This window comes from Mesocricetus auratus, unplaced genomic scaffold (assembly GCF_017639785.1).
Source record: "Mesocricetus auratus isolate SY011 unplaced genomic scaffold, BCM_Maur_2.0 Super-Scaffold_100006, whole genome shotgun sequence".
Taxonomy (NCBI): Eukaryota; Metazoa; Chordata; class Mammalia; order Rodentia; family Cricetidae; genus Mesocricetus; species Mesocricetus auratus.
Genome location: NW_024429190.1, coordinates 98088741 through 98110134, shown reverse-complemented (window position 1 = coordinate 98110134; position 21394 = coordinate 98088741). Strand labels below are relative to the sequence as shown.

The window sequence follows — 21394 nt, the reverse complement described above, 5'->3', positions numbered from 1 at the left end:
CACACTAGAGTATGCACACTAGAGTATAGACATTAGAGTATGCACACTAGAGTATATACATTAGAGTATGCACACTAGAGTATGAACAGTAAAGTATGCACACTAGAGTATAGACACTAGAGTATGCACACTAGAGTATAGACACTAGAGTATGCACACTAGAGTATGCACTGAAGCATCTCCCTTGAGGGGGTGGCCATGAGCCACCAGCTGCTTTCCTGAACACATGGAGGAGAAGAGATAGTTCCTGGTACCACAGAAAATGGAGATGCTCTTAGGGATCCAGTAAAGTTTATCAAGTAGGTAGATGCTTGTGAAGAACAAGTATGAGGTCCAGGCTAGAAAAAAATGAGTTTGGGAATTATGAGTACATAGGCTTATATAGAGGCATGGAATGGGTGATCCATCTCCTCCTTGGAACATGAAGAACCCAGCACTGAGAGCTCTGATGTAGAGAGCCGAGGCTGAGGAGAGGGGCATGAGAAGAGGTTGGACCAGGCAGCAAGCAGCAGGCAGCTCGTACATAGAGTATGAGCGAGGCTGAGGAGAAGTTGAATCAGACAGCAGCGGGAATCTCATACAGAGGATGAGCGAGGGAGCGTCTGCTAGCAGGATGTACCAGTTTGAAGGTTGCTGCTGAAAGCTAGATAGAAAAAGGGCAGAGAAGTGCTCTGGGGCTCTAGGAAGAGACGAACCACTGGAGACGCCCCTCAGAGTTTGCCGCGAAGAAGAGCAAAGGAGTGAATGGCTGGTAGGTGAGGGGTGAATGGGGCTGGGGTACAGGCTGATCGGTAAGACTCATGTGGGTGAGGGAGGACTCCTGTCTAATGTGCTGCTGTTGCTGTGGAGTAAGAGGAGACTTGGGGGAAAGCAGCTGGGGCTTGAGAAAGATGGAAGATCATCTGTAGGAAGCGGAAAGGTTGTCTGGACGCCTTGAATGAGCACTGCCATCCACAGCCGCACCTGTGGCATTCCCAGGGCCAGAGGCTTGGCAGCAGCTGGGAGGGCCATACACTTTCACTGGGAACTGGAAAGAGCTTTTGTGAAAATAGCAGAGGTGGAGGCAGAGAGGAGTGCAGGAGGAAGCCAGGGACCTTCTTTGTGAGGAGGACACTGGAGAGGAGGCAGAATCAAAGGGGAAGGAGGCTATAGGTGCTGGGCTAACAAAAGGCATTGGCAATTACAAGGAGCTTTGAGGAGTGAGCTGCAGAGGATGTCTGGGGCGGAGTGAGAGCCAGGGCTTGCAGGAGTGGGAACTCCTCTGTCTCTTCATTTTAAAAAATCTCCTCTGTTTCAGATTTCGATTTTCATTAAGCCCTTTATAATAGACAGCAGCGAGGGACTGGTTATGATTTATAATTGAAGTGTGCATCTTTGGGGGTGTTCCTTTCTCTTGGCAGTGTTGGGGGTGGGGGACTGATATGCTATCACAAAGGCTCACCCAAGGGAGGATCCTTTGTAGTGGAGGTGAAGGTTTCTCTGTTCAATGAGACCAGAGCGGGGAGTTCAGCCCTGTGCTCTGTGATGGATGGGAGCTGGTTGTGGGGTGCCAATGCTGACCTAATTTTCAGGAAAATGTGAAATCCTAATTTCCATATAGTTATAAATATTAACATATATGTAACTAATTCAAAGAGGGAACCAGGCAGATGTTAAAACGGATAAAAAATGGTTCAAAAGAGATGTCGAAGACTATCATGTTCATTTATGGAGTTGTAAAGTTTCCATTGCACTAAGTTTGCAATCCCCCAACTGCCCCTCCCCAATTCTAGCCATCTCTTTCCAAACTCTCTCCCTTCACTCCATTTCCCCACTAAACCTGATCCCCACTTCTCCAGTCCACCCAAAAATATATTCTATTTCCTTATCCTTGGGAGATTCCTGTGTCCCCTCCCCCAGATCTTTCCTTTTTTCAACCTATCCTCTTCAGGGTCTACTGATTACAGCTTGGTTATCATTAACTTAACTGGCAATATCCCCTTATAAGTGAATATATACCATATTTATCTTTCTGGGTCTGAATTACCTTACTCAGAATGATATTTTCTAGTTCCATCATTTACCTGCAAATTTCATGACATCTTTTTTTTAAGCATAGCAATTTTCCATTCTGTAAATATACCACATTTTCATTATCCATTCCTCTGCTGAGGAACATCTAGATTGTTTCAAGTTTTTGACTATTGTGAGAAAAACTACAATGAACATGGTTGAGTAAGTGTACTTGTGGTAGGAGGGAACATCTTTTGAACATATGCCCAAGAATGATATAGATGGGTCTTGAGATAGGTTGATTCCCAACTTTCTGAGGAACCACCACATATTGATTTCTAAAGCGGCTGTACGTTTGTATGCCCACCAGCAATGGAAGGTGTTCCCCTTGCTCCACATTCTCAAAGCATGAACTGTCCCTTGTGTTTTTGATCTTAGCCCTTCTGACAGGTGTAAGATAGAATTTCAGAGTTGTTTTGATTTGCATTTCCCTGATGGCCTAGGATGTTAAACATTTCTTAAGTGTTTCTAAGCCATTTGACATTTCTCTATTGGGAATTCTGTGTTTGGATTTGTTCTCTCCATTTTTAAATTTGATTATTTGTACTTTGATGTCTAATTCTTTATATAATTTGAATATTAGTCTTCTATCAGAAGTAGAGTTGGTAAGCATCCTTTCCCATTCCGTAGGCTTCTGTTTTGTTCTGTTGATGGTGTCCTTTATCTTACAGAAACTTTTTAGTTTCATGAGGTCCCATGAGTGCCTGGGCTATTGGTGTTCTGTTCAGAAAGTTATCTCCTTGTGCCAGTGAGTTCGAGGCTATTCCACTTTCTCTTCTATCAGGTTCAGAGTGTCTGGTTTAATGTTAAGCTCTTTGATACATTTGAACTTGAGTTTGGTGCAAGGTGATAAATATGGATCTTTTTGCATTCTTCTACATGCCAACATCCAGTTTGGCCAGCACTATTTGTTGAAGATACTTTTTTCCAGTGTGTAATTCTGGCTTCTTATTAAAAATCTGGTGTTCATATATGCGTGGATTTATGTCTGGGTCTTCAATTCGATCCCATTGACCAACACATGTTTTCATGCGAATATCATGTAGTTTTCATTACTATAGTATTGTAGTACAGCTTGAAACCAAGAATGGTGGGACATTCAGCAGTTTTTTTTATTGTTCAGAATTGTGTTAGCTATCCTGGGTCTTTTGTTTTTCTGTATGAAGTTAAGAATTGTTATTTCAAGATGTGTGAAGAATTGTTAGAATTTTGAAGATGAGTGCATTGAATCTGCAGATTGCTTTTGGTAGGATGGTCATTTTTACTTTGTTAATCCTGCTGATCCATGAGTATGGGAGACCTTTCCATCTTCTCACATCACCTCCTATTTCTTTTTTCAAAAACCTGAAGTTTTTAATCACATAAGTCTTTCACTAGCTTGGTTAGAGTCACCCAAGATATATTACATTATTTGAGGCTATTGTAAAAGGTGTTGTTTACCTGATTTTTTTTCTGCTTTTGGTATTTTGAGATAGGGCTTCTTTGTGTAGCCTTGACTGTCCTGGAGCTTGCTCTGTAGACCAGGTTGGCATCAAACTCACAGAGATCCACTTGCGTCTGCCTCCCTAGTCCTGGGATTAAAGGTGTGCACCACCACTATCCCACCTTCCCTGATTCCTTTTTCAGTATTTGACATTTGTACATAACAGGTCTACTGATTTTTTGAGTTAAATTTGCATCTAGCCACTTTGCTGAAGCTATAGGAATTTTATGGTAGAATTTTTATGGTCACTTATGTATACTATCAGGGTTTTCAATTCAATTCCATTGGTCTACTGCCTATTTTTGTGCCAATACCAAGCTGTTTTCAGGACTATAGCTCTATATATTCTAGAGCATGAATTTAGGAATGGTGATGCTTCCAGATGTTGCTTTGTTGAGCAGGGTTGTCTTGGCTATCCTGTTTTTTTTTCCATATAAAGCTGAGAATTGTTCTTTCAAGGTCTGTGAAGAATTGTGCTAGGATTTCAATGGGGATTGCATTGAGTCTGTAGATTGCTTTTGGCAGGATTGCCATTTTTACCACGTTGATCCTACCTATCCAAGAGCATGGAAGATCTTTCCATTTTCTGGTGTCTTCTTTAATTTCTTTCTTTAAAGACTCAACGTTCTTGTGATATAGGTCTTTCACTAGTTTGTTTAGCGCTACCCCAACGTATTTTATGTTGTTTGTGGCAATTGTAAAGGGTGATGTTTCTCTGATTGTACCATCTTTTTTTTTTCGAGACAGAGTTTCTCTGTATAGTTTGGCTGTCCCAGAACTCTGTAGACCAGGCTGGACTTTAACTCAGGAATATGCCTGCCTCTGCTTCCCCAGTGTTGGAATTAAAGGCATGTGCCACCACTGCCCAACTAAGTCCCAAACCTTCTATTTCTTAAACATTTTTTAAGGTTTCTTCCATGTGTTGAGACAGCATTGATAACCATTCATATTTCTTTAATAGACTCCTGAACTATCAGCAGACCAAAGATTCACCATGGCAACATGTACTGAATCAGAGCAGAGCCCCAGCCTAGATCAAGACAGCTGGAGGGACAGTGCCTCCCTGGACACTGGGGAAGGCCTGGGTGCCAGACCAGAGTCTTCCTACAAGGCTGTCAGAGAGGTTAAAGGAGACCAAAACAAACAGGGACCCTGGACCAGGTCCTTGATGCACCCTATGGAATCCCATCCTCACTTGTGCAAACTCCACCAAGAACCAGAGGCACCGGCATTGGCTACCTCTTTGGAAAAGGATATGAGACAAAACTGCTATTCTGTGTGTGACATCAGGAGATTGGGAAGGTAAGATTTACCACATTTGCAGACATTTTGTAAGCTGTGTGCCTTGGGTTGCCAGCTAGTTACAATCAAGTAGTCACCTTCCGAGAGGATTATTATGCCCAGCACTGTTCCAGGCATTTGAGGGGAGATAGAAACTATAAAAGTCCGTGGTTGGAGTTGCTACAACCTGTAAACTTTGGGGAAAATCCAATTCCACCCAGATGACAATCATCCCCAGTATGTCCCACAGGCTACTGATGGCAGGCCTTTTGTTTTCTTCCAGCACACAGTGTGTACTTTGCACCCCCACAGCGTCTGCCAGCACACAGTGTGTCCTCTGCATCTCTGCTGCCTCTTTAGTGGCTGTGGTACAAAGGGAGACCTTTTGTATTTGCTCATTTCTATTGTTGATATAAACCTTTACTATCAACACGTGCCTGGGAGTATGTTTCTATCTCCAAAACCAGACTGAAACCTTCATTTCAATGACTATTTTTATTTAGTCTGTAGTTCTGTGCCTACCCACCCATAAGTATTTCTAGTTTTAATTCCTAGCCTCATGAAAAATCTTCTCAATTCAGTTTGAAGACCATTTATTACATACATAGACCTTAAACCTTGGTAGGGAGCGGAGATGGGGAGGAGGAAGGAGAAGTTTAGTGGGAGGCGGGGTACGTTTCTGCTGATGGGCCCTTGTAAGCATGCATGGACACGAGCAGACAACAGTCAGGAGTAATGATTTGCGTTTGAAACTGATATTAAGCTGTTGGGATTCAATGACTCTCCTTTCTGATCACTGTAACAGAGCGATGAGATAGACTCACAGGGCCTGATAGGTGGCATGATGGACTCAACCCTCTGTGCCTACAGGTTCTGCGTTTGTGCATCTGTCCAACCCTACTTTGCAAATAGGAGAAAACACACTTGTGCTGCACATATACAGATGTTTTGGTTATTGTTTTCTAAGCAATATAGTATAACAACTATTTATAAACCATTTCATTGTATTCACTGTTTAAATAATCTTGAAATGAGTACATTTCTAGATGTATATTATTGTGCATGTGTGTGTGTGTGTGATGAATGCAAAAACTATAGAGAATGTATAGATGTTACTAGACCACTAGGGAGAGTTAGTTCTTTCCTTACACTCAAACTTGGGTCATAACATTTGGCAGCAAGCCCCTTTACCTGCCGAACCATTTCACCAGTCCTAGATGTCTAAAAATTGTATTCCCCAGAGAGTTTGAAAAGGGGCCAGTCATAACTGGAGTAAAACCATTTCTAGGTTTGAGTTCAGGTCTAGCTAGATATAGATTTCCATATAACTTTAACTCAATGTTGCCAATAGTTAATAAACATATTTTAACTTCTAAATTAGTGCAGACCTTTAGTGTTCATTCATGTATTACAGCATATTGGGTTTCATATAAAAAATGATCAACTCTAACGTCACACTGCACGTGAGAGTGCACACTGTAACTTCCTGCAGGAGGGGCTGCCTTCTCTTGCCTGAATGTTTCCACAGTGAACAACTTGCCCCTGCATGAGAAGCCATTTGTCACCACAACCTTGCTGGTCAGACAATGTTCCCTTACACCATGGTGAAATTTATCTTTTCATATTTTTATTTGTGAGTCCTGACCCCCCATCTCCTCTGATATGATTGTTATTGTCTTTTAGAAAATAATGTTTTTATTTATTCTTTGAAAATTTCATGCAATGTATTTTGAATATTTTGATAGTATCCATCCTCCTCTCCCAACTCCTCCCAGATTTCCCCCCACTTCCCTATCAACCCAACTTCATTCCTTACCTCTTAAAAACAAACAAACAAACAAACAAGCAAACACCCTCCCTGGAGTCTAGTTTGTACTCCTGGGTGTGTGGCTTTGCACTGGATTGTGACTAGTAGTACACTAAGTGTCGTTCCATTAAGAAAAACTGACTTTCCCTCACCTAGCAGCAATTAAATGCCAACAGCTTCTTGGCAAGAGGTGGGACTTTTTTTTTAAACAAGAGAATCATTTATTTTTATTTCCTGAATCAGATTAAATTTGGCTTACTTGTAAGGGTACACCATATGTCCCAAACCTGTCATTCTTGAAGGGTGTTTCCTTTTGAGGGTCACCGGAGTCCTTCACATTTGTCCAGAACATTCTAGTGAGGCTTCTGATGCTCAGTTGCTATGGCTACCACCTCCTCCCCCTCCCTCCTGTGGCTGCAAGCCCCTCTGGACCCACACTTCCCTTTGCACTGCTTCCACAGAATGACAACATTCATCCTCCCCCCCATTTCCTGGCTTTACTTTTGCCTCATTTTCTTCTTCCATTTAAGACTATTTCCTCACCATGAAAACAGCACACAAACCATGGCCGCCCCTCCTCTACAGGACAGTCCTTACCTGCCCCGTATGCACTCATAGCAACTATTTCCAAAGAAAAGGAAAGTGTGGTGTGTACCCGGAAATCACCGAAAGAAGGGTCCCATACTTGGGAACAGGGTCCTAATTAGTACTGCAGAGTGGGACTGCGGGTATCCCTGGGCTCCTCGGGAGCGTCTGCAGGTCTGCTGCGGCTGTCTCAGCTACACTGCCCATTGACTTCTGGCCTCTCTGGGTCCAGCCTTCTGCAGTTCGGTACAAAAAGCTCACATCTGTGGAGAATGTAATTTAGAGCCAGCGTTACCACTTACTGACGCGTGCGTGCCTGGATAGCCGTCTTCCATTAGTTGAGGGCCGCCCAGTTGTAAACTTGCACCAGGAATCCCGGCCACTGTGCAGGTCAGAAGAAACAGTCACAGCACGGTACCCGGCACATAGTAGGAACCCCAGCGCTATTCTATATCCCTACTCTTCCTTCGGTAGTTTCTTGTTAAAGAACAAGCTGCATCGAATTGAAATTCCCAGTCAACTGCCAGAACTTACTGTCTCCAGGTGGCTCTGTCTTAACGCCAGATGGCTGCCAGCACCCCAGCAAACTCAGAGCGTGTTTAGATTAGATTTCACCAATCCTTCCTCATTCTCATCTATCCTACACCCGGAGACTATAACGCCCCCAGGGTGCATTGCCATGGAAGAGCTGCGTTGCATACCGATGGAAGAGGAGGGCTTGGCTGGGGATACATGTTTATACGAGGCTACTTGCTAAAGTTGGGGCATATCGAATCTCATTATTGGACATCCCTATAAGATGTGCAATGTCACCTATGCTTTTGGTGTAGGAGCGGATCACTTTCTCCTTGGCTAAGTCTCACATCAAAGCTAGAGGTATCCCTTGAAAGTGTGGAGGGGATAATTGTAAAGATGCAGGGTAGACAGCCAGGCAGCTTTCCTGGCCTACAGGTAACTGTGCTCTGCACCCTCCAGGCCTCCTATTTCCTGCCTGGGCAGTGCATGGCTTTTTTTTTCTTATAACTGCCCAACTGTTCCTTCCCTGTGTTTATAAGAAAACATAATTGATGTACTTTTGACCAAGTCCATTACATTCTTAAACCAAATTTCCTCCTAAGTACTTGACAATTTCTAAATTGTTTTATAGTCTTGGTAAATCATTTATTTTTATACACACGCATGCATGTGCTCACATGAAATGCACTTTGATACACATCCTGTAGCTACCTTTCAGGACTGGAAATAATGTCCCTTCACAGCAGAACTCAGGCTGGGGTACACACTGTCTGATGTTTGTGAGTTTGTAGCTACTGGGGTATTGTAGAATTGATTTTTAAGAGAAAGGGGCATTATGGGAAAGGGGGGCAGGAATGGGAGCATGAAACAAAACTAGCTCATTGATCTCGGTGTGGGGCATGAAGCTGAGAAATGAGGATCCATGCATTTGGTTAGAAAAAAAACAACTAAATCTTTATGCTTTCCTCTTAGATTTTCCTTCTCGTCTTCTCTAACCAGATTAGCAACAGATATTTTCTGAGGGCCTCTCTGCATGTCTGCAATGCTTCACAAAACACCCTGCTGTCTGCAGAACTGCTCTTTCTCGTCCAAGGCATGTGTGGCTATCTTGGGTCCTCCCTGGAAGGCTGAATCTTTCTCTTGCGTCTGCGTGTGCATCGCCAGATAATGAGCCTCGCCGCCCTCTGCCTCCTGTGTCCTTCTTTTGACATGGGGAATAAATGTCACTCCAGCTGGCTGCCTTTCTAAACAGACACTTTATCAGTGCTTAGAAAAGGATCTGCTATTTGCACAAAGTGCTTTGAAGATTGCTCCTAGTCTCCTTGGGCTCTTTCCCTCTAATCTGTCTGCTGAAATAGTTCAAACCGTCAGAGTCATAATAACAGCATCTTGCTGACGGAAAACTTACCCTGGTCCAGGCGTCCCGGGAAGCATATAATGTATAGCAATCATTTAATTTAAATATTCCAACAATCCTAACAATCTCTCCACCTTCCAGTGTTTTAGATAAGAAAACCAAGATTGCAGATAAGCAGTAACCTACCCAGGGTCTCAGCTTGAAAAGCAGGTCCCAGAACTGATGCCATAGCTCATAGCTTTGCCTGTACTGCTGTGCCCTCCAGAAGCTCCCACATGGGCCCCTAGGTTTCATACACTGAGCTGCCTCCGCTTATTACCCGCACTGTGATAGTTCTGTGCTACCCTTGTTCTCATTAGCCTGGGATTCTCACCAGTTCATACCGTTTGCTGTTTGCATCCTGGGGCCCAGGGAATCCTCTGGCAAGAGCTGTTTGAATCTGGCTGGGTCATAGGTGATGAACCAGGGTGAGAACTCCAAGAGGCAAGGAGAAGGGAGGGGCTCAGGAATTTCTGATGGAGACTGGACTACACACAGGTTTCTGTTTTCATCATCGCTGATTGGACAGGGATGATGCTGAAGGTGACGCATGTTTTCTACATGAAACCTCTTTCCTCACCGTGGACGATGAAGAATACCTGACCCTCAACTCCACATCCTGTGGCCAGTTGCCCTGTGAAGAATGTCTAGAGGCAGATTCGGAGACTATTCCTCTGCCACAGTTCCTTTCTTGGGGTGCTCTCCCAGAGTCTTCACTTCTGGAAGGATCCTATGGGAGTGAGAGTGACTGGGAGGACCTGGAGGAGCCTATGACTATGGATGACACCCTCAGGTGGGTATCACACTCTGTGTGAGATGGGACTTAGCAGAGTTCACTTAGGCTGGTGTGGTGGTCCCCTTGGGTATCATCTGGAAGCCATTTATGCTAAGTGCATACTGTGGTCCCTTTTCCGTAATGACTGCCTTACCATTCGGGGACTGTTTCATATGCTACATCAGAGGCGGCTCCGGGGCTCTATAGCGACTAAAGCACAGAGGCAGACCAAGCTTTCTCAACCTGGTACCACAACATTCACTGCAAATGGAGGCAGGGAAGCTACCTGAGGCTGTCATCGAAAGGCTGAGATGACAATGCTAAATGTAGAATGTGCTCTTGGTAGGAGCTAGCTACTGTTTCCATAGCCTTCAGTGGGAAGATTCAAGCTTTTGAAGACATCTAACTCTCTTGTTTTTCCACACAGACAAAGGAACTAAGCAGACAGGCTTGTGTCCTAACATAAGGTTTGTGCAGAGAGAAATACCCTTCCACGGTTGAAGGTGGAATAGATGTACTGGTTGGCCTTCACCTATTGATAGTGGCTTGGGGTACAGTTGGGATGAACCACATTATCATCCTATCCCAATGAAAGACAGGTCTTGCCCCTCTTGATAGAGGGTGGCAGTCAGGTGTTGAATGCTCATGGTGCCAGCTTGGGCCTGGGCTCTGTGGTTGGTTCACATACATGCTTCATAGTACCCAGGGTTACCCATCCCTGGACAGTGTGATTCTTTTTGGGAAAGCAACATGAGCATCCCTTAAATTCTCTACAGAGTCCGAGTCATCCAGAGGGTTAAGTACTTCTGCATATTATCCTCTTTTGTACCAGAATCTGGGAGAGGAGGATACAAAGAGGACTTATGGCTGAGTAGTGCATCCTTTACGGTCGTATTCAAAATTTTGTTTGCTCTATTCAGACATAGATGATAGTAAAATTTATTTTCTGGTGCTGGAGAGATGAATCCACAGTTAAGAGCACTTCCAGAAGATGCCAATTGGTTCTCAACACCCATATCAGGTGGCTCACAACCACCTGTAATCCAGTTCCCGGGGATTTGACACTGCCTACTAGCTTCTACAGATTCCTGTACAGATTCCAGATACACACAAACATCCTGTACACAGGTGGCATACACACAAACAACAATTTTTTAAGAATCTTAAAAAAGTATTTTCTATTAATCTTTCTATAAGTAAATGCAATCAATCCTGTGGTATTCTTATTTCTCATCTATTAGTAGGCTTAGTTGTTCTATTTAGTTTGTCCAGGGTCACATACTGTGTGGACTCATAACTTCATAATTGGCTTTTGATGCATTTTCACAGAATGTGTCTTTCCACATCAGTCCATAGCACACACATCTTTCCATCAAGCAGTAGGAGGACAACTTTTTTTAAGGATCCAGAAGCACAAGCATTTATTTATTTTCATTCAGCGAACCCCTTCATCCATACATCTTTACATGCAGGCATTTGTTGCAAAGAACATTGGTTTGGTTTGAGGTCGCTGGTCTCTGCTACACTATCCACACTGTGCCCTTCCGGGGGCTCTTCCTGGACACCCAACTGCTGCTCTGCTTCTGGACATCCCTTTGTCTTCAGGAACCTTATCCCTGCCCCACCTGTGCTCCAGCAGATCACAGGTGGGGTGGATGTTGGGGTGGGCCAACACTAACCCTGGTTCTGGGCCTGGGTAGTTGCAGGGTTGGACAGTCTGTCAGCTCTCCCTTGTCCTTACCGCCAGGGTGAGCTCTCTGGCATTGCCCTGGCTGGTTCACCCCTTGCAGTGATGAGCAGAGGGACGGGGCCAGTTCTCCTGCTTACCTGTCCTCAGGAGCAGCTCTCCCACGACTACAATTTCAGGGCCAGCTCTACTGTGTTGCCCAGTAGGTCCAGGGGCCACGCTCCCCAGTGCTGCGGTTGATGAGGGGTAGGGACAGCTCTCAAGCTCTTACGACCTCAGGGCCAGTTCTCCCACGAGAGACAGGGGAATCATTATTTTACCCGTGTCCTGGCATGACAGATGAGTAATGGGGACTGCTCTCCCACACTTACAACTTCCGGGTTAGCTCACCTCCACCTCCGCCAACAGGGTTGGCTTTGTTGTGCTGTCCAGGTGATGTGCAGGGCCTGTTCTTCAGTGTTGTAGCTGCGGGGGGGGGCGGGCGGGGGGGGGGACAGGAGTAGCCCTCCTGCTCTTATAACCTCAGGGCCATCTCTGGCGCCCACCTCCCATGTTGATGGCGTCGGGTAGAGGGCATTTCTCTCTCTCCCCGTGCTGCCACATAGCAGACGCGGGATGAGCCAGGTCTCCCATGCTCACAGTCTTGGGACCCGTTCACCTGTGCCCTCCTCAGCAGGCTCAGCTCCCCTGTGCTGCCCAGACAAGGTGCAGGGCCTGCTTTCCTGAGTGTTACAGCTGGCAAAGGGGTCGGTCCCCTTGTCTGCTTGGGTTGTTAAGGGAAGGCATCTTTTCCTCACCCACCACACTGCAGATGAGGGAGACAGTACCAGGTACACCCCTCTCACACCCTCAGGGATGCTCACCTATGTCCCTGTCTACAGGGTCAGCTCTACTGTGCTTCCCAGGTGAGGTGTGGAGCCTGTTCACCCAAGTGTTGCAGCTGGGAAGGGTTGGCTCTGGTCTCCCACCTGCTGCGGGTGTTGAGGGGTAGAGGAGCAGGGCATCTTTCCCTTACCCATGCTATCACATGACAGGCAAGAGGGGCATAACCTGCTCTACCATTCTCATACCCACAGGACCAGCTCACCTATGGCCCTGTGAACAGGCTCAGTTCTATTGTACAACCTAGGTGAGGTGTAGGACCCTCTCTCCTAGGTGCTTCAGCCAGTGGGGCAGGACCAGCTCTTCCCAGTGTTGCAACCAGTGAGGGACAGGGCCAACTCTGTACAGCCCTATCCTCTCTGTCTTTGTTGGTATCAAGGACATCAGACATCAACACAGACCTTGACTTCACCAGGGCCACGAACCTAGGCATGGGACCCAGCAGAAACCTAGGCCATGACATCACCATGTCACTGAGTGGCAATCAAACCAGCCTCCTCAGTCTGCTCCTCACTGGTTTTTTACAGGAAATGAAACATTGATTCTGTCTCTCTTATTCTCTCTCTCTCTCTCTCTCTCTCTCTCTCTCTCTCTCTCTCTCTCTCTCTCTCTCTCTCTCTCTCTCTCTCTCTCTCTCTCCACCCCCATAACACACTGCACATTTGCTCTCCAGTGGCGCCAGGTGGGCCCATGTGTTCTCCTCGAAGCCTGGGCGGGCCTGTGAGTGGGTCTCTTTCTCCTGCTCAGTCTGTGATTTTGTTCAACTTTTTTTTTTACAAGCGCTTTTCTCTTGTGAAGCCAAAACAACAACAAAAACCAGTAAAAATAAAATAATCAAACCAAAGTTAAGGGGGATTGTAAGAACAGGGTTGAATTATGTGATTTAGAGAGGTTTCTGCCCAAATGGGCCACTTACTAACAGCTGCTTACTCTTGTAGGTGAACACACTGAACCAGGCATCTCCTGGGACAGAACCTGAGGGTTTCTGAGTGGGCATCCTTTTGGCGGAAGAGCCCCTCAGCTGACTGTGGTCCAGAGAATGTGTCTACTTGCTCTGCTACTGTGAATGAAGCATCCCTGGGAGCATGGGCTCGGATGGAGCTCCCGCCCAGTTGTTAAGTGCTACCTTCTAAGAGTTCCTGCCTGTTGTTTCTGAGGCTAATCCTCGTTAGCAGCCACTACTTCCTCTGCAGTCTAAGTCAAGCAAATCTTTGTGTGTATGGGTGGGGTTCCCCTCACAAAAGGAACTGGGACCTGGTTTCTTTAAGTAATACAAACAAGGACGGGGGAAAGTCCTGGTTGCCACACTGGTGCACCGTTTTCCAAGACGGATGATGCACCATGGAGTCCTCAGTGCTCAAAGGACTCTGTGCTTGTCAAAGTGTCCCAAGTGTACTGGAGGGAATCTGCCAAGAGGCTGGGCTCAAAGGCCACAGGCAAAATAACTTTCTGTATTCTTCTGTTTTGGTTTTTCTATGTCTGTCCTTTAGCTCCAAATAGTGATGTGGTTTTAAATGAGTTTTTTCCCTTTTGATCCTAATGCCTGATTCTCATTTTATAAAAAATAAACTATCGTGTAACTAACATTCTTGATAATTGCTATGTAGATGCCACCATTAATAAATTAAACTTGTGGAATTAGCAAATACATAAAAGAAATAGACCTGGTGGACCACAGTGTAAGCCATTGGTGTGACACTGTATAATGGGGACCACATAGCAGAGACAAGGCCTCACATCACAGAAACAAAGACAGCTTAATAACACAATGAGGGTGTGTGTTGTTGTAGGTCATGGTTTGCTCTGCTGCTTAAGGAGACGAATTTTTCAGCAATTTGAATAGCTCTGCTTCAGACTGTTACAGCTGCCACACAGTTTTGTAGTCCTCAAGTTTGGAAAATTAATTAACTATGCAATAAAATGATTAAATAACAATATTTTTCAACCCACTGAACTCTGGTTGCTTCTTCTATACTTGTACTAGAAACGGGCAGGTACACAGCCAAGCAAACATGGTCTTCCTTTCTGTAGGACAGGTCCCCTTCTCGTCATGTCCATGCTGAGCCATTCTTCATGAAAGCATGTTAGTTACCTTGCCTTAAGGGCTTGATTGCAGCTGCCACTTGCTTCATGTCGGGGGAAGTTGGCTAACTCATTCAAAGTAGTAAAGATACCAAAGTCTCCCCAAGTAACTTGTATGTCTACTGTGGTTTCTATCATAACCCTGGTATAATAATTTGGAACTGTAGAAAACTTTATTCTGAATCAATTTGGTTTTATGTATATAATATAATCATATGGAGAAAATGTATTCTGAAATTTATATTAAAGGCAAGGGCTCTAGAACAGATAAAGTATCTTTTAAAAAGAGAATAAGGTGGGAGAAATCACTGTGCCCCAAATTAAGGCTTGCTATGTAGCTATAAATAGATCCATGGGAAGAAAGCAGGACCCAGTGTTGTGTTCACATGCATATTCTCAACTGATTTTTTTGACAGAAGTACAGAAGAAATTCAATGGAGAAAGGATAACTTTTAATAAATAGTATGGGGATAGCAATGAATAATTATCTAAGCTTCTCACTTTGTATAAAACAAGTAATGGTCTTAACTATAACTGTAAAAGGATAAGACTTTTAGAAAAGGAAAACAATCTTTGAGACCTATTTTTAGACATGGAGATATTAGATTTGATCCATAAATGAAAGAATTGGGATTGTTTTTCCCTTGTAAAAGCCCTGGTATAAGAAATGAGGATAAGCTTCAAAATGAAAGAAGGCAACTACAAACCCAACAGGGAACTAGTATCTAGCATGAATAAAGAACCCTCAAATCTCAATAGCAAAAAAGAATTCCAAGTAGAAAATTGACATCAATTATTAGTGGGCATTTCTCTGCAGATGTTATACAGATTCATGTAAATAATCCAAAGATGCATGAGCTACCAGGGAAATGTGAACTAAAGTTACAATATCTTTACACATGTCTCTACGTGGTAAAATGAAGTCATGCAGACAATACCCAAAACTGGTGATGATGTGGGAAGACTGCATAGCCTCCACATGGCTGCTAAGGACACACTGCCTCCACATTGCTGCTGAGAATGCACTTGGGAGGCAGCGGAGGAGAATCTCTGTGAGTTCCAGGCCAGCCTGGTCTACAGAGCGAGTTCCAGTCCAGACAGGGCTACACAGAGAAATCCTATCTCGAAACAAAAAGAAACAAGACAAGAATGTGCTGCCTCTATGCTGCTGCTGAGACTGCACTGTCTGTGTATTGCTGAGAATGTAAACTAGTGCATCTGATCCAAAAACACATCGATAATATCTTATAAAGCCAAACATGCAGTTATCACAAGACCAAGAAATTGCACACCGGGAGTCTGACCCAGAGAAATTAGCTTATGTTTATACAAATATTCATTGTGACTTTATTTGTAATAACACTCAACCAGAAAAAGCCAAGTGAATGGCTAAACAATGGGTGATAATCTACCTAAAGAAGAATGGTCCATTAACACACAACCAGGTAGGGTGAAACTCCAAAGAATTATACTAAGAAAAAAGGCAGACCACAAAAGACAGTACAAATCTGATTCCATTTGTATAACATTCTTTGAAAAATTATTTTTCCTCATACAATACATCCTGACTGCACTCTCCCCTTCCTTCCCCTTTTCTCAGGCTCCCCCCTCCCCATCCACTCCCTCTCCATTTTCCTTGAGAAAAGAGTAGTAATATCAACCAAACGTGACATAACAAGACACAACAAGACTAGGCACAAACCTTCATATCAAGACTGGATGAGACAACCTTGTAGGATAAAAAAGATCCCATGAAAAGGTAAAGAGTCAAAGACACCCCATTCTCCTTGTTAGGAGTCCCGCAAAAACCCAAACTAAACACCCGCAGCCTGTATGCCGAGGACCTGTGCAGACCCATGTAGGCTCTGCGACTGCCACTGCTGTCTCTGTGAGCCCCCAATGAGCCCTGCTTAGTTGATTCTGTGGGCTGTGCTCTCCTCATGTCCTCCACTCCACCCTCCCCTGACTCCTACAACCCTTCCTCCCCAACTTTAGCAGGGTTCCCTGTGCTCTGCCTAATGTCTGGGTGTGGTCTCTGCATCTGCTCCCATCAGCTGCTGGAGGAAGCCTCTCTGATGATGATTAGGCATGGATCTCTGAGTATGGTACAATATCATTAGGAATCCTTTCATAGGCTTTTTTTTGTCAGTTGTATTTGGTTTTACCCTAGGTCTCTGAGTCAATCAGCTTCCAGATCCTGGCCATCTGGGCAGTATGAGGCACGGCTGCCTCTGTGACCTGGGTTACTGATGTTAGACCAGTCTTTGGTTGGTCACTCCCACCAGCTCTGATCCACCATTGCACTGGCATTGTATAACATTATTTTAGATGACAAAGTTAGAAGAAGGTGCATAGATGAGAAGTTAAGGAGGACAGAGAGGTGAGTATGTATAGCAGGAGGGAGAATGTTATGAGATGAGAGGAACTACCCTGGAATATTGAGTATGTGAATTTATCTGTGTGATAAAATTATATGGAATTCAGCACATAAGTAAAAAAAATCAGAGAAGACCTGATCAAGATAGATGGATTATTATCATGATTATGGTATTGTACCACAGTTCTGCACCATGCTGTCTTTGGGCAAACTGGGTGGAGGGGATTCTTCTGCATTGTTTCTTTTAATAGCTTGTGAAAATACAATCATTTCAAAACAAAAAAGTTTAATTGAAAATGGCTGGATTCCAAACTCTACTTAACTACTCCATGGCTGCCTTGTATGCTGTCAGGATGGGTTCTACATAAAGCTATGGCTCTGTAGACCGTGGGCACAGATGGGAAGCCTCAGAGACTGACGACATCTGAGTTGCCCACGACGGCTCACCATCCTGCCTGCACAGAGCCACCACTGTGGTACTTTAGTAGTTTTTCACAAGTTAAAATAATATAAAGCATTTCTTTCTCCTAGTTACACAAGCTCTGTTGCAGAATACAACCATGGAGAAAAAAAGGAACCAAAAGAATTTTGGAAAAGCAGTATCTGTGTGCTCATCTATTTCATCTTGATATATACTTATTGAGCATTCACTACATAGCCAGGCCAAGAGGATGGAGGTGAATGGAGGTGTGATTGTCTATGGGAGTCCTGCTTCCTAGGGAGGAGATCCAACACAAATAAGGAGATAGCACTATAATCAGAGGGGTTGGGGCCAGAATGGTGGTACAGAAGCCAACATGCAGACAACAGATACTTTTTTTAACCTCAAAAAAAAAAGATTAGTCCTGTTAGAGATTATACCTTGAATGAGAAGAGATGTGTATTATAGGACTTGGGTTGTTGGGTATGGGGTGGTGACAAGTAGAAGTAGAGGGGGAGCCAAGGCTGGGTGGATTGTGAGTGAAGAGGCTTGGCTTCTTAGTTAGGCTTGTTAGAGAATTCATATTGGAAAGATTAACCTGGTTTGTGGGGTAGGCCAACAATTGGCTCAAGGAAGACAGGCTTTCATGCACCCGGACACTGCTCATACTGACAGTTTAATTAAAGCATTCCTCTTTTGAATGCTGATAATCTCAGATATTTTGTTACAGCAACAGAAAGCTAAAAAAATGCAGAGACTATTGAGGAATAATCTATTTAGCGTTGTTTGGTTCTGTACATGTAGAATTTGAGATTTCTCAAGATATAGAGCATAACAGAGGGGCATTTTTATTGAGGTGAGATTGCACTGTACTCTTTTGCAGAGGATGCAATTACTAAGGCCTCAAAGCAATATGAGCCATGGCTTTATCTACCAGACACTGTGTGGAAAGGGCCCTAGAGCGAGATGTGCTGTGCACACTGATAAGCTGGGAGAGCGTCAGTAGGAGAGTGTGGGTGCGAGCATATGTAGACACAGGCGAGGGCCAGCAGAGGAACAGGAGAGGAAATGATGGAAGCTGTGGGTCCTCTGCCTTTTAAAAAATATTAGACTCATCCTTGGCTGACTGGCCCAATGACCCTCTCCTTTGATAAGAGATTGTTCAAGATCAACAGGCTCTAAATCTCTTCCTAACTCCACTCTCAAGACCCATCCTGTGTACCAGCAGTAGTCTGTGAATGGCCTTTTCAGTATCCTGTCATCCTCCTTCCTGCCTGGGTATGCCTGACTTGCTGACTTCAGAGAAAGTAGTGATAAAATGAACCATTGTATCTGATTCAGGGGACACAGAGATATTTTGGGGAGGGGGTGTTTTGGAAAAGTTCCTCTACATATCTATCGAGGAAATGAGTTATTTATGCACTCCTCTGGGTAGGTTACAATGGCCTTTCCAGGACCCAAAGAGTAGAACCAATGTTAAGAATCAGTCAAATGAAATCAGTGTTATAGATGCCAGAGCAGGAAGATGGAGGCCCTGGGTCTTTGGTACTATATAACTGAGCTTCTGTGCCAACCATGTAGGAGTCCTGCCTGCAGTAGGTTCTGGAGATCTCATGGTGACAACTCTGCAAGGGTTAATTACCACAGTGTGTGAGGCCCTGTGCCACCACACAGGCAATGAAGTTGGATGTGATGATTTCCTGCAGGAAAATCCCCGAGAAACAATGAGCATCTTTCACCCAGCTCAAAATACCTGCCTAGAGAGTTCTTTGCAGAGTGCCAACTGTAGAGGTACCAGAGCCTGAATAGGGCATGCTTGTAAGGCTGGGTGAGAAAGGAGAAGCATAGAGTTCCCTTCCCCCAGGCAGAAATACAGAATGTGGACTAGCAGCGAGGTAAGTTGGAGCAAGACTTACACAGAAATGGAGGTGTTTTTGGGTGCTTCACACTGAGGACCAGACCAAGGTTTTGCTGTAAGAACCCAGTGAGAAAAGACACACTAAGTCAAGTTTGAATGACGTTGGAAGGACACAAAGAAGTTGTACTCTATTAAATTCAACTAAGATACAGTAACGTGGCAACATCTGTATTCCTTCTATAAAGCTCGGGGCTTGATCAAGTAGTAACATATAAGGCATAAAGGCCTGGATCCAGCTTGTCTCTTAGAATCTGGCAGTCTGCACTTAGCTCTCTGCCACACCGTTATTTTATAGTGAATAAGTAGAACCGCGTGTGGATGTGTAAGAGCTTGTGGTGAGTCTCATGACAACTTAACAGCTACCTCCAGGCAAAGCCTACAGCCTCTTCTCAAGGTGTCACCTGCAGAGCAATGGGTACATGGATGCTGCAGATGGATTAGCAGCCACCTAATGGAACAATCATTTTATATTTGTGGGGTATCTGCCATCTGCCAGGCTCAGGGACTGGGCATCCATTATGAAGCAAGTGCATGTCCTTCCGCTCTTTAAATAAAATGGTTTTCAGTCTCTGCTGGGACTTTTATTGGGATTAGACCTCACTCAATTTATTTTTATAGAGTCTTTTATGGCAAGTGTCTCAAAGTCGGGCAGAAAGAAAGCGGCACGCAGAGAGGCCACACAGCTTCTTTCAAGATCATGGTTCTCATCAAACCCATATTTAATTCTGGCTGTAAAAAATCCATCCCAAAATAAACCAAGCAGCCAAGCATAGGCCTGCACCAGGGGTGCTGTGGAGAGGCTATGCCACTCAAGGGATTATTCTGTTCCTCTCACTGTTTTTCTTTTCTTTTTTCTTCTTCTTTGACAGGCTCCCACACTGGTCTGGAATTCATTATGTTGACTAGTTGACCTTGAGCTGTCTGTCTGTCTGTCTCGCTGTCTCCCTGTTTCTCTCTCTCCCTCTCTCTCTGTGAGCATGTGCGTGCGTTGCATTGTGAGGTGTATTATGCTATATTTTGCTTGTGATTGTTGATGTGGGTGTTCTCACATGTATGTGTGTGTGGCTGTTTATGAACATGTGTGCACATGTGTAGAAGGCAGAGGTAGAGGTCAGATCACACTCCACATTTATTTATTTATTCATTTACTTATTCATTTATTATTTGAATCAGGTCTCTCACTAAACCTGAAGTTCACCTACTAGGCAAGGCTGGCCGGAATGAACTTCAGGGACCTACCAGTTTACACAGCACCTCTCCTAGGGTCAGCATTACAGCCATGTGCCACTGTGCCCAGCTTTTTAACTTGGGTTCTGGGCATCTGAACCCAGGTCCTCACACTTTGATGGCCACTTACTTTACCAACTGAGCCCTCTTTCTAGCTTGGCTTCAAACTCTTGGTCCTCCTGCCTGGGCTAGCTGAATGCTGGGGTTAGAAGTGTGTATTACCATGTTTAGGTTTCTGTCAGTATTTCTTGTTTTTTATCTGCTTCTCCAGCTCCAAGCCTTGATGGAAATCTCGGAAGTTGAGCTCAAGCCTGGGCCTTGGAGACTATGAAAAAGTAACTTTGTCAGCTATGGACTTTTGGTCCTGTTAATGGTACCAGGCATGAGTTTCATCTTGTGATACAGTCCTTAAATCCAATCTAAAACTAGTTCTATTATCCTTCTAAATGGACATAGCAATAAACTGATGCTTGAGTTCTTATGTTTATAACCAGTGTGCATCCCTCATTCCTCATCAGAGAAAAGTCCATTTTGTTGTAGATGGCAGCTAATAAAGAGACCCTCAACTGGTCACATGCAGAGAATAGGAGACTCAGAGTGCTCAGTTCCAATGGGACATCTGTATCATACTCCCTGCCCAAAAGGGAATAGGAGAGAGTACGGAGTGCTCAGGTCCAATGGGACATCTGTATCACACTCCCTGCCCAAGAGTCTCAGGGATCATCCAGGAAGGGAGGGCAGGAAACTGTAAGATTCAGAGGAAATAAACTCCCATAGCAAAACAGCATTTTCTGGATATGGCAGTGCAGTTGGGCGCCTTAACTCACAAAGGCTGTGGCTGCATAAAATCTGCACAAGACCCAGCCAGCCAAAACCCCAGCATGGATGAGTGTGGTATCTGAGAA

General features: G+C 44.4%; 1 protein-coding gene across 3 annotated transcripts in view; it reads left to right on the top strand.

The window, feature by feature from the left end:
• Positions 1–14413, top strand: part of Frmpd2 (FERM and PDZ domain containing 2) — a 115221-nt gene extending 100808 nt beyond the window's left edge. For 2 of the 3 annotated variants that reach the window (XM_040747717.1, XM_040747716.1), the window contains exons 28-30: positions 4497–4837; positions 9650–9913; positions 13403–14413. In XM_040747717.1, the coding sequence (XP_040603651.1) occupies positions 4497–4837; positions 9650–9913; positions 13403–13406 (609 nt within the window). In that variant the 3' untranslated portion in view covers positions 13407–14413. Of the gene's footprint in view, positions 1–4496; positions 4838–8696; positions 9914–13402 lie in introns of those variants that run through there. The other variant, XM_021231548.2, reaches the window with a different exon arrangement.
• Positions 14414–21394: the final 6981 nt, after the last annotated feature.